This window comes from Carettochelys insculpta, chromosome 25, assembly GCF_033958435.1.
Source record: "Carettochelys insculpta isolate YL-2023 chromosome 25, ASM3395843v1, whole genome shotgun sequence".
NCBI classification, from domain to species: domain Eukaryota; kingdom Metazoa; phylum Chordata; order Testudines; family Carettochelyidae; genus Carettochelys; species Carettochelys insculpta.
Genome location: NC_134161.1, coordinates 2421433 through 2441129, shown reverse-complemented (window position 1 = coordinate 2441129; position 19697 = coordinate 2421433). Strand labels below are relative to the sequence as shown.

At 48.4% G+C, this 19697-nt stretch overlaps 1 protein-coding gene across 5 annotated transcripts in view; it reads right to left on the bottom strand.

Moving 5' to 3' along the window:
• SIK3 (SIK family kinase 3) overlaps positions 1–19697 on the bottom strand; it is a 155836-nt gene that overhangs the window by 28492 nt on the left and 107647 nt on the right. For all 5 annotated transcript variants that reach the window (XM_074977149.1, XM_074977150.1, XM_074977151.1 and 2 more), the window contains exons 4-11: positions 18926–19087; positions 11884–12008; positions 9800–9923; positions 2317–2435; positions 1684–1794; positions 1363–1506; positions 366–443; positions 158–267 (exon numbers count right to left, since the gene is read on the bottom strand). In XM_074977149.1, the coding sequence (XP_074833250.1) occupies positions 158–267; positions 366–443; positions 1363–1506; positions 1684–1794; positions 2317–2435; positions 9800–9923; positions 11884–12008; positions 18926–19087 (973 nt within the window). The remainder of the gene's footprint in view (positions 1–157; positions 268–365; positions 444–1362; positions 1507–1683; positions 1795–2316; positions 2436–9799; positions 9924–11883; positions 12009–18925; positions 19088–19697) is intronic.

Genomic DNA, 19697 nt, shown 5'->3' with positions numbered 1-19697 from the left:
TACAACCTCCACGTCAAAGCACTGTACTCTATATGGCCAGGTGCCTGCAACAGGCGTGGGAAGCCAGAGAAACATCATCCACTGGGGTGGAGGGGAACCCTTAAAGAGGCAGGACTGGGACCCTCTGCTCCCACTCAGGAGAAAGCCTGATACTAACCGTGGGTCAGCCACTCCCACAGTGTGCCTTCTCATCGAGAGGTACCGCACCAGGGCTTCAGGGGACGGTTCTTCCCCTTCATCACTGTCCAGGGTCATTGCTCCCTCAGTCTGAGGTGGGGACAAACGCAGAGGGTTAGAAGTCAAGTGCCAGCTGCCCAGCAGGTCCTTAGGAAAGGGCGCTCGCAGTGTAATGGAAAGCAACTTGCCTCTACGATCTGGTTCTCGGGGTTGATGAGTTGGACTTGTGGCACACTGATACTCACGGTGTTGCCTGCCTGTTCCGCCTGCAAAGGAGAATGAATTAAAACCACGGGCAACCAGCGGGTTTCTTTCCATTTGCAAATCTGCAGCCAAGCCTACTGGGTTGTGACTCTCCCTCCTTGTCAGCTGCTAACAGCCTAGGTAGCACAACGCTCTTCGGGGTGGGGGTGTCACCTTCTCCCCCATACATCAGCCACTTGCAGAAGGGATCCCACCTCCAAGCTCTGCTACATCTTTCTCCACCTCTCCCGCCCTGATATCAAACACAGCTGCACTCCCAGATGCTGCAAACAGGGTCAGGCTGAAGAGGCATAGTGGTACAGCCACTTGAGGATGAAAGGCAGATCCAGGAGTCAGTTCTAAGGCTCTTTTCTTCATCCTGCAACCTCTCTCCCTCCCCTGGAAATAGACTTGCTTCAGCCCCCTCAGGAGCTCCTCTCCCTACCCCTCTACATTTCAGATCAGCAGCTTGTGTGCTCCTCCTCATAGCCCAACCTCTGTTCAAGCGAGAGAACTGGACTCCTCAGCAGTCACTGCTGCCACAGAAACAGCTTCCTCTCCCCAAACCCAGGTCCTCCACTCTCCATTTCTTAGCCCAGCACATCCCCCGTCCGCCCTTCAGCTATATGGATGTCTGCCACTGCTCTCCAAGGGACAGCAGGTTGGGGCAGGCAGTGCATGAAAGACACTGGAGTAAATAAAGTTCGAGGCCCACAGCCAGAAAGTCGCAAACCTCTAGAGTACAGTAATGTTGAAATACATGAAAACCAACCACTCAGGCAAACAACCTACTCATCTCTCCTTATCTGGCTGAGCACTTGAGTTCCTTCACGCTTGTCACTTTACTTCCCCAGCTAAACAAGCTCTGACCATGCTGAGCTTTGCAAAGAAGTAACGACTAACCCTGCAGTGATGCAACACCCCCACCTACGCGGGGCCCACCTGGATGTTAGCTGGCGTGGAGAAGGTCATGGCCTGAGGCACGCTGGGAGGTGCTGTGATGCGCAGGTTCTTGTGTCTCTTCAGTCGGTCACACAGCAGGCTATAGATTGCACTGTAGTGATCATAGGCATCTGTTCTTAGCGACTAGCAAGGGAAGGATAAGAAGAGATTTTTTTCCCCTAATAATGCATATACACTCTCTTCTGCCTCCCACCCCCATTCTGCAGAACAAAGTGTTAATTGGCAGGTGTGATCAGCCACCAATGTGTCACTGACCAGCAGCAGCCCAGTAAGAGGCATATGCCTACCGGTTTGAGTTACCTGTAGTGTGCGCTCTTTGTCCAGCCCCATATCCACCATTGCTAAGAGCACGTCTTCGTTCAGTGGTTCCATCTGCCTTTCAAACTTGAGGTGCTGACATTCTGCTATTAACTGCAAGGGCACGCAAAGACTGTCAGTGCTCAGCACCCCGAGGGGGGCAAATGTTCACAAGCTGGAACAGCTCAGCACAGTATCTGAACACTCAGGGTACCGTGGCCTGCCTGGGCAAAGCGGGAGCAGAAACAGCCTCTCACTTCACTTTAACATGTAATCCTGGGGGCCAGCTATGAGTGTGGACAATGTGACTGGTGCCCACAAACCCAGGCACGGCATCTGCAGGACAATCAAAGCAATCCAACGGCCTGGAGCTACCAAGATGAACAATCTCGAGGCCAAGAGAAAAGGGGCAATGGGGGGTAAGCTACCTGGCCTTTCGGGAGAAGGAAATACCAGCACAATTGCACTTGGGAAATGTTAACTCTTAACACAGGGCGTGACGTGCGTTTTTGAGCAGGTCTAATGGTTTCCAACAGGCATGCAGGTTCACTCTTCAGCTCTCCTCCCTAAAACCGGCACGCAAGATTCCTCACCCCTGCTCAGGATATGGACACACCGGAGCATCTGCCCGCTCACCCTGTCAAACTCCGCATCAGCTTCCCCAAGCTTCATCCACTTGTGTTTGCAAATCTGCTCCATTGAGAGTCGCTTACTCGGGTCCAGGACCAGCATATGGCGGATTAAGTGCTCACATTCTACAGGAGAGCAACAAGAAAACCAGTCACTCAGTAGCACAGGGACATGGCTTTATACTCTGTCTGCAACAAGGGTATTTTTTTGAAGCAACAGACAAGAACACTTCTGTCTGCAGAGTCCGTGGCAAACAGCAAACATACATGTGCCCTTTGTGGGGCCTGACTGAGTCATGGACACAGGTGTGGCTTACTTTCTACCATGGACTACACAGGAGCTCCACCCAAAGCAAAAGGAAAACAAGGCCTCCAGCTCAGAACGGCTGAAGGGACCCCATGTGACACTGCACGACAGCCGCTCTCCATCCTCATTTGACCCAAAGTTAGTAACTTCAGAAGGTTTTGCAAGGCATGAGGACAGAAAGACCCTCGCTCCCATAGGACATTAATGGCCTCTGCCACTCAAGAGCATGGATTTTCTTTTCTTTATAGCGAGGTGCCACGCAAGGCCGGTGCAGACACCGCATTAATGAAGAAAATACCTTGGAAGTCTGCAGGTTTGCAGTTAGGTTTTGCCAACGCTTGCTTTGAAGGCATTGATATTTGGGGCCAAATCTGACTGATGGTATCTGACCTTTACATCTGAAGAGGAGCCCTGCCTTAGCTGAGAAGCTTGCCTCTCTCACTAAAAACAGTTCATCCAATGAAAGACGTTACCTCACCACCTTGTTTCCCCAACACCTTGAGGCCCACACAAGCGTGCATTGCCCCACATGTATACCTTCAATCCAGCATCCTTTTCCCTAGAAACAGCTAACACCAAAACCTAGTTTTTGAATTAAATATGAACTCTCTTTCATTCAACAAGCAACCAGCAGACTCGATCCTGTGATGTTTGCGACAGCCTGGAGGTGGCGTGCATCCACTTCCCACCTACTTGTTTACTCTGGCAATGCAATCCGGCCTGTATTTCAGGGTTGAAGGGCAAACCACAATTGCCATCTATCCCACTGCCAAGGCCGGATTACCAAATGCAGGCTTACTGCAGGAAAACATGTTTCCCAAACTTCCTTACAATAACAAGCACCACCACCACCACACCTGACCTAAACTTTCTCCATATAAACTGATGACAAGTTCAGACTGAAGCCAGAGAAAAAGTGGCTTATTTCCATTAAAGCATGCTAGAAAATATGAGCTGGAGTCTTGTCTGCCATTAACTACAAATCAGACATTTTTGTGAATATTTTTCCTATTTACCCCCACAAAAGTTTCTGACAAAGAACAAACACAATATAAACTTGAGATGTCAACTCACAGTGCAGATTTGATTTTTTTTTTTTTAATACTGACAAAACTGGTACAATAAATGAAGCTGCAATTTAGAACTACAGGAATAAAATGTAAATTCTTCCTTGCACATCAGATCTAGCCAAAAGCTACTTAATTGTTAAATATTCCACCTTTCCCAGCATTTGCTGCTGAAAATGCCCATGCAACACAGTGAATTCTCTTGCAGCCGCTGCCAACCGCAGCTGCTACTGCTCATATTTCTCTATTGCACACATCATGCTAACTGAGTCTTCAGAGTAAGAAAAACCTTGAAGGATTTCAGTGAAAGGAGATACATGGGGATTGGTGTCAATGGAGAATGCAAGGCTCCAGCCCTTTGACGGCAGACGTATCGGGTTATGAATGAATTCTGGGGTGAGGCGGGTGGCGTTACTGAGCCTCTGAGTGAGAAGCACTGTGGCTGTCCCAGGAGCTGGACAGATATAAGGGTGCTTTAAATGCACCACACACTTTGGATTAGCTCTCTCACCAACGTCCAAAGGACGCATACCGGCTAACAGCTACACCAAGTCGCTGTGCATCACAGGGCAAGGAGTTAACGGCATGTCAGGAGGTAAGCTGGCTTTTTCATGTGGCTTATGTGCACCGGTTGTCACATCACGACCCAAAGCAGGCTGTTCATGGGTCCCCTCCCAAATCTGCTAGTGGCTCTGCCTGGGCAAGTCACCGAAGCTCTCCCCGGCCTCTGCCACCTCATGGTACAATGGAATGAGTCATCCCCTCCGCTATTACCATTGTTCTAAGGGTCACTAAGGCACACAGAGCGGCTACCGCTTGTCTGCACAATGGATGGGGACAGAGAGGGACAGGAGGAGCCTTACTTCTGCATTTGGACAGAAGTGCAAAAGAGCATTCAATGAATCTGAGAGAGAAGCAACATAAACCTGAGAACATAATGCCACACGTAATACAAAATCCATAATTAACTTATGGAACTTGCTGCCTCAAGATGCCAAAGGTGAGGAGGTTGCTAAGGTTTCAAATTTATCAGAACAGTGGGAACACCTGAGAGAAGAGAAGATTTTTGGAAGGGAAATAAACCCTCATTTCTTAGGGCACAAGCCACTGAGTGACAAAGGTTACAACCAACAAGAGGTCCTGTGGCATCTTATAGACTAACAGACATTTTGGAGCATAAGCTTTCGTGGGCAAAGACCCGCTTCATCAGATGCATAAGGTTAGGAAAAAGCTGCCACCGAGAGCAACTTATTCCCTAACTGTCCCCTTGGAAGTTTGCTGCACCCATCTCCAAAAGCAACTAATGCTAGTCTTCATTGGATACAGGGTGCTAGAAAGGATGGACTGCTTGTCTTATCTAGTCAGGCAAGTCCTGTTCCTGTGATGTGGTTGTTACAGCTTTAGTGGGCTTCGAGAGAATTAAATATGGCTTTGTCAGCCTTTAACTGAGACACAAAAAAGCATTTCATACACACGAAAACTGAAGAACAAACACGTCACCACCACCATACAAGAGCTTGTGAATACAGCCATCAGGAGGAGCGTTCCAATGACAACTCCTAGGACTCCAAAAGCAAGTCCCGGAAGAGGAGCAGAGGGGAAATTAACTCTCTTTAGACCCTTCATTGTCGTCCACCTAATAGGAAACAGCTGGTGTGGTTAAACTGTCACTTCAACTGCTGAGGGCAGAGGCTTCGAGAGTATCACGAATTCTTCCTGGCCACTTGCAGTAGCACAGCAATTAGCAGAAGTGCAATGTCCTTGTTAACCAGGAGGCTCAGAAGCAAATCTGTTAGACAGTCAGAGCTTAGGAAATAAGGGCAGTTTAAGCACCTGTAAAGCAAGACTGGCCATGCCACTTCTGTTCTCCTACCCAAGCATGTACACCAGGGGGATACTACTGCCCTTTTCAAATAGACATTCCCTCCCTCTCTCCCTCCCGCTTCCCTCAACGTGTCACTCACGAGCTCAGATTTCTAACAGGGTCTTGGTCTGCAGAAAGCACAGAAGGAAGAGCAGCTAAGTTTAGCTGGTTAAAGCCTGTTAGGCCAGCTAGTGTGTAGGGCAACAACCCATGTCCTCCACTCCTGTCTTTGGCCATTTTCTCCAGTGTGTCCCAGCCTCTAGAACATCTGCTGCTGGCAAAGGGAACCATTTTTCATGAAACAGAAATACTGAAACAATATAAAGGTGCTAACTTAAAACAACCAGAGCAAGGAACCCCCAGTTAAGGGTGCCACTCCACCCTTTTCTCACCCAGCTATGCACAGCAAAGGCCTCAGACCAGCCGACGCACCTACACCTTCATTTACGCCACGCTCCCTCTTCTCCAAATCCATATCTTTGGTGCACCCTCCGTATAGAGGTGACTTATTACCGCTTAGTTTACCCATGGGCTCCGAACTCCACTCATGACACTTCAATCTGGGACACATTTAATTCGCATCTTAGTTCACTGGTAAAGAGCGCAGACAAAGCCTGTGTGCGGGAGGCTCCCGGTGGCACACCTACCAGGCCAGGAAGGGACTACTTGGAGAGTACAGATCACTTTGCTAGTGACACCAATGCGAGGGGAATGTCCCAGCTGCAACACAGATCTAAGCATGAGTTCCAAACTTCAGCTACCAATTCAGTACCCGAAAGCCTAAAAGGTACAGGAAGGGAAGCACATGCACGGATAGGGCTGTCCCTACCCACATGCAACATATGCAGCCACGTGGGGCACCACGAAATTTGGAGCACCAAGTCAGCGCAGATGTCATGGTGCCCTACGCAGCTCCATGCTGCCTGCGGGCTCTGGCAGTCCTCAGACCCACTCCCGCTTTCCCTCTCCCCCGGCCAGCTCAGTGATGGGGCTCCAGAAGCCCCTGCTCCCCCCCAACCCAGGGCTCTGGTGGCCCCCATGCACTGGCTGCCCCCCTCAGGGCTCAGTGCTCACCAAGTGATGGCGAGTGGCACTCACAGGGCTGAAGGAGTCACACGCAGCAAAGGGCGGTTGGAGACAAGTCGCGCTTTCCCCTTAAAAGCGTCATCTCTCTCCTGTGGGCTGCACAGCTGCCTGCTGCTCCTCCGGCCTGCGCCTCTCTCCTGGGCCTGCGGCAGCACTGCCAGCTCTCCCAGACCGAACACCGCGGCAGTAAGGGGCGTCCCATCTGTCCAGTCCAGGAGAGTTGGCAACTCTTTTTCCCCACAACTTCGAGCTCCCTATGCGGAGCAGCTGCTCAGGTTGGCCAGTGCTGGGCCGGTGCTGTGCTGCAGGGGGCGCCAGCACTGATAGGAAGGGCCCCGTGCAGCTATGCGTCTGGTTTGAAACTGGAGTCAACCTGGTGTTTGCCGACGAGAGCCCACGTTAGAGCCAGGTGTACGGTAGACGTGACTTAAGCGCAGCTCAAAATCCCACTTCCCTCAGCCCGCGCAGCCCCTGTTCAAACCCCCTGGCCCTGGTAGAAACTGCCCCCAGCCCAGCTTCCACTCTGGCTCACCACCCCTCACCCGGTTCAACCCCCCTGCAGCTCTGCCTCAAACCATCACCCCCATTCTGTGGCTCCAGCTCGTCCCCCAGCCCTAACACATGGCTTCAGCTCAATTCCACCCCCCCCCGCCCCCCGCAGCCCTAACCCACCCCAGGCTTAACCCGCCCCCGCATCCATCTCCCATGACCCCAACCCACCGCCAGGCTTAACCCTCCCCAACTGCCCCCTCCACCCCAGGACTTACCTTTCAAAAGGAGCTCCAGGTGCTCCTGCTGCTTCCCTGGCTACAGAATGTGTGTTCCACAGGGGGGAAAAGCTCCCCCCCATGGAAAATTCGACTGATGTGAGGGTGTGTGGGAACATAACCCTCACGTAACTCAAGGCACTACAGTATGCACGCAGGGTAGCACTACATCCCTCCCAGAAACGAGAAGTGACTGACCCACGTAGCTCCCCAAGTACTTTGTGCACACACGCAAGAGGAGGATTCGGGGTGTGCAAAAAAAAGCACACACTTCTTTTCACTGTTCCCTCCCTACTGGGCAGCCAAACGACTCCTCTTGTACTTGAAAACCAACCAGTGTGTTTGAGATAGTCATGAGTGGAAACTAGCATGCCCCGGTACGGTGGAAACAGCATAGTACTTCAGTGTTTTTATGTCTCGTCTAGTACCGTGGGAAGACCAAGAGTGACCTCAAGATAGCATTCACTAAATACAAAATACTTAAATGCACTCAGAGCAACTAACATTAAGAATTTACAACAGACAGAGTTGTGGTAATCTGCCAACCGGTCTCCTGAGGACATCTTTGAGAAGGAACATTAAACCCTAAATTAACACACTAAATGCAACAGCTTTATTACAGAAGCACAGCTTATTAATAATGAAAGCTCATGCACAAGTGATCTGTGTACTGTACAAGTGTCATTTCCAGGGCTGATGCACACAAAAGGCTCACTCGGATACCACCCTGCAGACTTGCTCAGACAACAAGCTACTCTGGACATGCTCCAGGAGAAGCAGGATGCTCCTCCAGCCTTCCCGATGCCAGGAATCTTGAGAACCAAGCCCCCGCCTGGCCTAATGGTCACTGAAAAACGCAGTGAGAAAGAGAACCAGTTGAGGCCAGTCCCAGAGACAGATGGGAGCTATGTAAAAGAATGTGCTGCATGAGAAGCAGCCCTTGAAGGAGGCCGCACAGAGCACTGTCCCTAGTTGCAAGCAGAACACTAGTTTCACACAGCTAGCGCATGTGTGGAGAGAAAGCTGGGGGTGGGGAGTCATGTCATCTTTCCTTCTATCTGCAAACTCCTGCTCTACAACTTCTATCCGTTTACCGAGTGACGGAATGGCTTGTTTAAAACCAATCCCTGCAGCATCCCACAGCATGACAAAGGAAGTCAAGATCAATATATGGATCTCGCCTGGCCCCCAGTAGCTATATTGACACTTGCATTAAGTCCGCAACATTTTTAATTGGATCAGACTTTGAAAGTGCTTAAATGGTTGCGCACAAAGATACAGTCTGGAGGCCTTTTACACATTCACAACTCCATTGGGGGGGCATCAGCTCAGCTCTAGGAACAACGAAATGCAGCTCGACTTAATGGTTATGTGGCTCTGGAATTGCCTTATACTCCATTTGGTTACGAAACCACCCCCAAGGAACGAGGATGTGGGGGCGGGGGAGGGAAAAAAAAAAAGGCAAGCCGCTCAGTGACTTGCCATCAGTAAAGCATGTGTCCCTTAGCTCAGAGCGCTGTCGACAAGGAGGATCCAACAAACCCAACTGCTTTCAGTGACAACCTGGTTTTATTTTAGTCAAGCACATCTTCTGGAGAACTCACTTCTGTTGAGCCTATAGTCACTCGATTCCAGCAGCCTGCCTGTCAGTGTCAAGTAAGTAGTCATGTACCCAAATGAAGAATGAAGACAAATTTAGGGCTATTAACAGCACAGCAGATCTCCAGTTTATGCGGGGGCTGCATTCTTGCAGTCCCCACGCAAGTCAAATTTCTGCGCAACTCGGAGGAGCCAGGAAACTGACATGGGCTGGTTCCCTTGTCAGTTCACCCGCTCCTGTCAGTGGTGTCAGCTAGAAGCCTGACTCTTGGCTGCTGCTACTGACTGGAGCAGCTGCCACCCCAGAAGAGTGGTTTCCCCGCTCCTGTCAGGGTGGCAGTCACATTAACTGGAGACAACTGGCAGGAGTTTACTGTACTTACCACAGCACTTGTAAAATTCTCCCATCTTAGGTTCTACATTCCTAGGACTTGGTGTGTTCCCACACTTTCCATCTTCCAAGAACTACTAAAAACCTGTCATTACTAATATTTTACACACACGCTGACAGCTGTCTATGATGTGCAAGGTTAGACATATGGGAGCTGATCCTTTCAACAGGAAATGGATTGAAACGTTTCCAAGAATTGAGAAATCAGTTCAGCTTCCATGTCACACATGAGTGTTCAATCCATACCACTACCTGATGGGTAGAAACAGCCTTTATCTGAAGACCAACAAAACACATTCAGCCTGTTGGGACTGAAGCTGAAGTGCTTCAAAGATGCTCAGAGCAGAAAATCTTGGAGAGTGCCTGCTAACAGTTTTCAAAACCTCAGGACAAACCACTCTGGCCTTACCTGTGGACATAAAAAATGGAATGCGAAATTTCCCACTCAGCACCCTTGCCCGCAGGTTCTGCAGCGTACTCCCATCAAAGGGTAGAGCACCACATACCAACACGTACAGGACCACGCCAAGACTCTGCATTCAAAACAAAGAGCACAGGTTAGGACATTCAAGGGGAACACGAGAGGCTCGGCAGACTGCAAGGGAACAGCAGCACTTGTAGTTCTGGGGGAACTCAGTCAGGATATGATCAGAGTTTGGTCACCCCAAACTGATTCTAACAACCTCCCAAAGTCACGTGTTCAAATTGAAAGCCTGTTCTCAGGCCTCAAAGACAAAGGCTGCAACAATCCTGACATCCCAGCCCTCTAGCATCACTACAGACTGAGCAGCTTTCATACCCAGTGTCAATCCACTGGGATCAACAGTTACAGGGTCTGTTAAACTGAGGTCTTGTCTTCACTTACCCAGAGATCAACGGTCTGAAGATCCATCTCCCCAGGTTCAATTTAACAGGTCTTGTAAGGACCCACTAAATCAACTGCTGATGGCACCCCATCGGTCCCAGTACTTGAGGTTGTGAGGAGTAAAGGAAGTCTGTGGGAGATTTTCTCCTGTCAACCTCCAGCAGCGGGGACACCACGGAAATTCAGCCTAAAGGTACGCAGACTCCAGCTATGTTATTCTTGTAGCTGGAGTTGCCTATCTTAGGTCAACTCTCCCTGGCAGAGTAGACCTTGCCTCGGTTGTGGCTCGGTGACACTAAATCCACATGGAATGTGCAGACCTAACTGTGCAACATCCTCCTTACCCACCCTTCTGGATCCCTTCATAAAGGGCACAGAGGAAGAAAATGGAGCAATGGCACCTCATACCTAGTTTCAGACCAGGTTTGCAAGGCAGCAACAGCCCTGCTATTCCAGATCTGTTACCAAGGAGCTAGTGCTGGTAAGGGAGACTGCTTCAAACTATTACGCTGATTTAGGATGAAAAGGCAGCTGCTAACATTCTTATTTTAGGCCCTTTGCCTTCATTGTACGCCTTTCAATGCTCTGCTGTTGACAGATTCCATCTTTACTTGCTACTAAGTAACTACACTAGGTCTAATCAGGGAGAAGATGGCTATTCTTCTTGTTAAATATTAAGGGAATCTAATTCTTAAGACCAAATCAAAATGTACAGCTATTTCTAGATAAAGCCTAACATATTAAGTACAGTGCTTATAACAAGAAGCATGCTGGAATTCAAAGTTACTTTTCTTTGAATAACACTACAGTAAACCCTCGAGTTACATGGAGGTTGTGTTCCTGCAACCCCTGCATAACTCAAATTTTCGTGCAAGTTGGGAGGAGACGGGAACCAGGCTGCTGTTGGTATGTGGTGCTCTGCCCTTTGATGGAGCCTGGTTCCCGACTCCACTGGGCTTGCAGGAGACAGGAAACTGACCACCAGGTCTGGTCATTTTCCTGGCTTCCAGAGTGGTGGCAAGCTGGGAACCAGGGGGCAGCCTGGTTCCCAGCTCCTCGCTGCTTGTGGGACCCAGCGCTGGGCAGCCAGTAACCAGCTGCCACTTGGTTCCCAGCTCCCTGCCACTTAGGAGACCTGGGAAACTGACCAGCCATGAGCCGGGCAGTCTCACAGTTCCCTCAAGGGGGAAGCTGGGAACCAGGCAGCAGCCTGGCTCCCAGCTCCCCTCCCCTTGCAGAGCTGGGAAACTGAGCAGGGCAGCAGTCTTGGTCAGCTTCCTGGCTCCAGGTAGCGGCTCCCCTCCACTACGGTCAGTTTCCTGGCTCTGCAAGCAGAGGGAAGCTGGGAGCCAGGCTGCTGCCTGGTTCCCAGCTCCCAGCTCCCCGCCACTCTTGGGACTGAGAAACTGCTCCTGTCAGTGGCCGCAGCCAAGAGTTGGTCAGCTAGGAGTCAAGTTTCCCGCTCCCGTCAGGGGCAGCGGTCACGTTAACCTGAGACACGCGCACCGCAATATTCCATAAACAGACACTCCCTACAAGAAGTGAATTCAGTGCTTTGGAAGCTAAGCCACATGTAACTGAGTAGGGATATGAGATCAAAGCAAATTACAGTGATGGTCACCACATACCCAAATGTCCACCTTTGGCCCATCATATTCCTTCCCTTCAAAGAGCTCAGGGGCTGCGTAGGGGGGACTTCCACACCAGGTTTTAAGCAGCTGGCCAGGTGTGAAGATGTTACTGAACCCAAAATCTGAAAGAATAAGGAAATAATTGATGAGAGGAGTACATGACCCATTCTAAATGCCATGAACATCAGATGGTGTTTGTGTAAGCAAAGTGCTCAGAGATACAGTCCGGTGAAGTCATGTGCAACCCCACCATGGTGACTGCCACTTGGACCCAAGACAGGGAAAATGAGAGAGAGAGAGAGCTGCAAATGATCTGTGCAGTATAGTGAAGCTGAACCCAGCCAGCGTGTTGGCAGCTTCATCTCCTTTCTAACAAGCAAGAGAGGCAGAACACTGACAATTGGCCTCATAAAATATACACACCATTTACTTCACGTCCTAACAAATGCCAGGAACTTAGCATTGTTAGGACTGCATCAGAATCTGCAAATAACACCACCCCACTTATTGTACTCTGTTCTTACAAAAAGGTGCTTTTCTTCCATTCATCAGGCACAAAAGAAAATGTTCCAGCAATTAGGCTTAGCATTAGGGTTTCGCTTTACATTCAAAAGACTCCCCATGAAGATTTTTGCATCAATTTCTGGCCTCCAGCCTCCCAGATGTCAGCTTCCAAAATTCCACTAGCATGATCAGAGCAGGCGATACGGTTAGAGCTGTTGAAACCACGATATAAAATAGAGGATGGAAAAACTTGGGTTTTCATTTGCCAGAGAAGAATCCAGCATTTTCTGGCAAACAACCGATGGAACCTGGAAGCCCCAGTTATGAAAGACAGCTCTGGAGTCTGATCCAGCCATTCAGCAACAGCAAACAGCAACTCCAGTTAGGAGAAAAGTCTCTGCAACAAAACTCCAAATTGTGGTCAGCCACCAAGTAATTCAAACAGAATTTGCACACTGAGGCGCTGGCATTGCAGACTGATTGCTTTGCCACCTCCAGAGTGTTGTCCAAATTCTTAAGATGATTTTGGGGCACGTTTGTACATACGGGGATGTCAAGATGTGCAAAGAGTTTGGTAGAAAAAAAAGCTCGATTTCAGACATAAAACATTGCTTCAGCTAAAGGAATATTAAGGGGATCCCCTTCCCTGCTTTATCAGCAAAAGGAGCTTTGGCCATAACCTGGCCATCATTAACCATTTCTTTCCTTTATCTCGCCAGTCAAGGAAAAGACAATACACAGCACGTCGACGTTTCCATGCTACTTTAAAGAGAAGTACTATCAAAGGGGCCACACAGCAAATTTTGCCTGTGGATGTTTACGCTAGTAGTGCCTTGTTTGTCATTTTACAGAGAATACAGACACTAGGGATATACTTCTTCCATTCATGGTGGGGCCGAGCACAGTGTGGTTGCTACTGTAGTACATCACACCACACAAACGGAACAGCTCAAGACAAAGACCTGCCTCATAAAACTGCCAACAGATTAATATAAGAAATATGCAAATTAATTTCGAGACCATCACTTGCCAATTCCTGGGGTTTTCCCCAATGTTGGAAATCAAATAAATTTCTCTTCCATGGCAAATAAAATAACGTGCAGCCTGAAGGGGCTGAGTCACAGAAACAGCCCACAGCTGGGAGTTTCTCTAATCTCTAGCTCACCTCTGCAAACCTTTGAAATGTACTCTCATGCATACAGTGGCAAGACACTGAATTCCAGCTGCCAGGCAAGCACGAAAGCCTACAAGTCTAAGCGGGCTACACCTTTAACAACAAACCAGGTGCAATCAAGCTTACATGCACGTTCTTCTTCAACCAAATGGGCACGTGCAGCAACTGTGGTGGCTAGTGGACACTTTGAGCAAGCTGACATGATTTGGTGTTTTACGCCTACCATTCTGCAGGAAGGTAATGTGTTCCCAAGAGCTTTTGAGCATTCTTGGATACCATCAGCATGTTCTAAGACGTGCCTGGCTCACCTTCACTGTTCAGGTCATGGTTCTAACCTAGTGAATTAATAGCACCTGTGTTTGCAGGACACGAGTTTTGACATGCCATGCAATTATCAGTGAAAGCAGATGGAAGTGTCAGTGCTTTGTGGGACCCTAGGACACCACCATTTCTTAGGGTAGGGAGCTGGCAGGTCAGGGAACTAGGGAGCTCATTGCAGCTTGAGAATTGTGGGGAGGAGTGGGAGACAGGGAGGTGAGTAGTAGGAACAGACAGACAAATACAGGCAACCAAAAGCCAGCTCCTTTCTCAAAGTGTTCATGGCTGAACTAAACAAGCTCCTCCCCTCAACTGTTAACACGAAGAAAACTATCATCTCTTCCACAAACTGCAGCAAACCTCAATGGCGAGTAACCAGAACGACAACCAAGTCCAAACTGCAAATGTTTTGGCTTTGGGAGCTGAGCTCTAACACATGTGGGTCCCCCGACAGTTCCAGCCTACAGGCATAGCATGCACAATGCTACGTGAGGCCTTCAGGCTACAGACCTCTACAAGAGACAGTTTGTATGCGTGTGTGACGAGGTGAGCAGAACTCGATGATCTGGAAAATCTCAGGCACAATCAGTATCAACATCGCAGAGCAGCAGCTCTTCCAGGACTCCACCCACTCCTTTTTTAACGCCTGCACCTATCTGATCCCTGTCCATTTTTAATTAATTTTTCCAAAAGACATCTTAAATCAGAGTCATTCATTTGACAGGAGAAACAAAAACTTACAACTAGCAGTATGTTTAGGTGGCTTTAAATAGCTTTGGATCTAGTTGAACACCCAACCAAATCTTATAGAAACAGTTATCTTGTCACTTCTACCAAGAACAGAGTCCCTAACACCTACGTAATTGCAGCTACCACAACACAAATGCCTCTTTGGTTCAACAGCATGATCACAAAGCTCACAGTGGATCACTTTCACGGCTACTCTTGATCCCTAACTACCACAAACAGAAGAAATGTCTCAGGCCTCTGGAGTCAGACCTCTAAGACAGCCAGCAGTTCTGAGGTGCATGGGGTTCATTTTGCTTTGTGGCTGGGCTTCACAGGGGAAAATAACTCACTTTGACGCACTTCCTCTTTGCACAGCATTGCAGACCCCACAATGAAGCATGCCTTTCAGTTTTACACAGACCTAGAATCAGATGGCTTCCTTTAATACAAAGTCCTGCTGAATGTCTAGAAATCGTTCTCCAGAACCCACCTGTGCTTAATGAACTGAGGTCAAGTGTGGGGAAGAAATACTTTTCTTAAAAGCTGTGTGGAGCAAGGATAGACTGTCTCGCTCTGTGTGAGGATTTTGAAAGCAAAGCTACTTTTTAAACAAACATACTTAGTCTATGAAGCTGCCACAGCTTAAGACAAAATGCCTGTTTGCTTACAGATCCACCTTACAGACCCAACGATGTCCACAAACAGAAAAGGGAAAACACCAACACAGCACTGCTACAAATGGTCAGGCCTGAATGTCGCCATATCAACTGGGAGGAGTGGTCTTATGAAAGCTAGAAGTTAACTAACCCAATGGCTGGCACTGTAGTGGAAGCCCTTCTAGAGGCTAGGAAAAGCAACTCCAAGATGGCTTTGTTGGGTATATTCTAGTTCTGTTTATTTTGCTAGAGCACTGGAACTAGAATCAGAAGGGGACATAACATCTGCAGAATTACTGGCTTTTGCCTTGAGGAAGTGGAAGGCGTTGAGGACGCATTTGTGTTAAGCGATGGCCTTGTGGAGAAGATCCTCTTTTGAAAGTGCCTCCCAGGAAAACCCTGGTGTTTATCAAGCATCACAACTCCTGGGTGAACTTCCTGGGAGCAAAGAGAAGCACATTGCCAAAAACTCTTGACTCTCACTCTTTGAGAGGGTAAACTGGAGAAAAGCCCTCCACGGGAAGAGGAAAGCCAGGCAGCAAGGCAAAAATAAGGTTTGGAGGCTGAAGGAAGTGCTTCTGCTAACACTTAAGCAACGTTCCCGCTGATGCTTTCCACCCTTGTGCAGAAAACATTTTTGTTAGGTGCACCAAGGCATGTGGATATCTGCACCACCAGTAGACACAAGCTGCCAGCTGTGGGGGCTCTGCTAATCAGCTGCGCAGCACCTGAATCTCTCCTGGGTGGCCGTTCAAGCGCTCAGCTTGCAGGGAACCCTGCCTGAAAGCGAGAACAGCAGCACTGCCCACTGCATTTCACTTCAGGGTCATTAATGAATATCACTGCGGTTACCAATATTGAACCATCCAAAGAACGCTGAAGCCACATACCAAAAACCCATGACAGAGCAGTGGCAGCTCACTGGGAAGTTCCCACCGGAAGGGACTGGGGAATTTCCCACGACCCTTCAAGGGGTGATTTGCAACGTCCCATAAAACTGCAAAAGCTGGCGACTGCGTTGCACATCATGCCGAAGATACGAAAACATTAACCATCTCACAGCATGCCACTTCCCGCATGGGGTGCAAAAGGAACTACACTAAACATCACCCCTTTGGTTCCTGTTTATCTGGTGCAGCATGAGAGGCAGCGTAGCCTGCTGCTCAGAGCTGGGGACTTGGTAATGGGATTTCTGGGTTCTCCTTCCATCTCTGCCACTAACTCTATCCGGGGTAGGTCACTTCAGGTTTCTGTGCCTCAGTCCCAGTCTGTGAAGTGAAAAAACAATGACAGCTACCACATGGGGACTTGTGAAATCTTTCTAATGCTCAGTTGGGGAAAGCTATAAAAGTAGTGCCATCTGCCACGAGGAAGAGGTTTTTAATTTAGAGATGGTTAATGGCTTGGAAGTAAGGCTCTGCTCGTCTTACACTGAACTGTACTAACAGGACGAACTTCTCAAGTATTCATTCTGGTGGGCCCTGCATGAAAAAAGATCAGCTGCTACCACATTTTGTTCTTGACATAACGGAATCACTGGTGTCAAATTATAATTGATGGGGTCTAGGGATAAAACTAAATACTTGCAAAACCCTATATTGTAAATCAGCTTTTCCAGGCTGCTCTTCAAGTTCCTACCCAGTCTTCCTGCCAAATAAAATAACACTACCACATGGGTGGGAGCTATCTTCTACAGACCATCCTGGGAGCAGAGATTGGGAATGAGAATAATTTCCAGCTTCCTTAAATTTAAAAAAAAAAAAAAAGTTTCCACAATTTTCAAACATTCACATAACTCGTCAGCATGTTCATATGGCATTTCTTCAGGGAATCCAGCCACATTTCAAATTCTGCCAAAGTTATTTCTGGAGAGCTTTTTAAAAAGAATTGTACACACAGCGATTTTTCCCACTCATCATAAAAAGAGAAGTCCTAAAATTATTCATAAATGAATTTGCATAAGGTAGACATCAAACCATTCACTCGACATAAATAAGGCTATGATTGTCACATATTTTAGTTATTTTCCTGGCAGGTGGGAGCAAGCCCCCACCCAGAGAGTGCTGGAACACGAGCTCACCTCAGCAGCAGCCCCTCTGGCTTGCCTGTTCCAAGCACTGTGATCTATGCAGAGGTGGGCTCTTCTCCTTCTCATCTACATCACCCTACCACTTCCATGCCATACACCCCAAGAATATCTTAGATCTACACTGCCATAACCAGAAAGATTAGGAACAATATATTCATAAAGAAAGTTAAATTCTTGTACCAGACTTGTGACAAGAATATCGCGACTTAAACCTAGAAAATACCCATCTTGAGATGCTGGCTCACAAAGAAGTTCCTAAGCTTGGCAGATCAGGTCGGTATTAAAGTTGCTCCTAGACTGAGCAGTTGTGTGCCAACTCACAGCCTGAAGCAAGTTCTAGTCAAGTTATAAATCCTTTAAAAGGGGCTCTATAATTAAAATGCTGACAAACCTTTCACTATTTCAGGTCTGCCAGGTCCTACACTATGGATATTCACCCAAGTGTTGAAAAGGAAAAACACATGCACACATTATAGATGGAAAAAATAAATATACAGGGAGGCAGAGAAAGAAATCATTCACACTGGACATCAATCGTACGAGCAGCTGTTAGCATAACACGCCTGCCAGTGAACTAGGAGAAAAAGCTGAAGCTGTGGTGCTCTCCATGGAAGCCTATTTATCAGGCCAGCATGGAGTACTTTGCACAGCTTTGCCGTTTTCTGGGATCCACAGATCAATGGATTCAAATGGATTGCTACTGGCTGTCCCAAAGGAAAAGCTGTATGGAGAAGTGACCAAAGGGAAACAGGGACTGCTTTTGTTTGGAGCACTCAGCATTCATATGCACCTAAATGACATCAAGGACTAACTGGCACATTGTGATCAAAGGCAACTTGCTCTCTGGAGGCCCATCCGTGGAACTGGACAGATCAGACGTATTTGCATACAGAGAAGAGACCCAGACACGGAGGTCTGTGCAGGAACGGTGTGGAAAAGGCTTGTAGCGTGGGCTTTACAAGAAGGCAAATTATTTGAAAAATACCCATTCATTCCACCAGGACTTCTCGGCAGATGTCAGAACACCACAGGCTCCTATCACTGTGCCAAAAGCCCCTTGCTCGCAACGTATACCTGGCCTTCTTGGATCATCTTCAGCTTCCTGCTCCATTCTTGACACACTGCGAAGTGAGATGCTACTGTGGTGAGTTTCTCACTTCCACACACAGAGCATTTCTCGCCCCCTGCACCCAGTCACCTTTACTTTTCCACACGCTGTGCCTGTCACTCACCCTGCTGCCCCACACCCCCGCTCCCGTCCCCGAAACTGACAACAGGACTGCTCCCAAGGTCTAGTTCTCTCCTGCCCATTGGAGAGGGGACTGGAACGCCATAGCGTCCATAGTACCAGGATCGCCTGCAGGGTGAAAGCCCAGTCTGCAGCAGTACAAAGGGGGGTATAAATCAACTTGCAGTAATTTGTCATTTGGTAGCTCTGGGCCACGCAGAAATCTGAAGTTTCCTTTAGCTGAGCTGTGCTGCCTTCGGAATGGCATAAACAGTGAGTGCCTCCCTTTATTAACTACCCTCAGTGGCCCCCTGCCTCCCACTCCGCTAGCGCCAGCTCACCTGCTATTTTGATGTTAAGGTTAGCATCCAGCAGCAGATTCTCTGCCTTCAAGTCTCTGTGAACTATGTTACAACAGTGACAGAAGTGGACAGCAGCTACAATCTGCTTGAATTTTCTCCGAGCTTCTTTCTCAGCCATCCGTCCATGGGCTACTAAGTGATCTGTAGGGCACCGAGAACAGAACAAGTGGTTATTGGCACAGGAAAGATGGGCAGTAAGTCGGCATCTGGGGTACTCACAACAAGAAATGTAGAGCCAAAAAGAAGAGTATTTCACCATGACAATCTCCCTCCATTCAAAGAAGCACAAGTCAGTCTATGTAATGTCTGCGTTATTGAAGAGTGCTAAAGCTCACTCTGAGGCTAGAAGAGTGTTTTGCAATTACATGGTTTGTCATGAGGAATGATGATGCTCAGAACTAAAAATTAAAACCAGACAGCAGGGGCCTACTTAGGGGTCCTCCTGATTCAACAGGTGCAAGATTGGGAGTTGACACCATTAATTAGTCCTTTCCTGACACTATGACAATTACACTGCCTGCAAGTCAACAGAAGCATCCTAAGACTGGAGACTGGCCTGCATTTATAGAATAAATGGTTCTCAGCCATGCAAGTATTTTGCCTCCTGCACAAAGCTCAATCCCATCTCTATTACAGACCAGGACACCAACAAACATTTGGTGGGGGTGGATAGAGGAGGCAGACTAAAGCACGTATCCCCACAGAACCATCTGGTGCTGGCCAGTGTCAGAAAGAAACAGCACCCTAAATC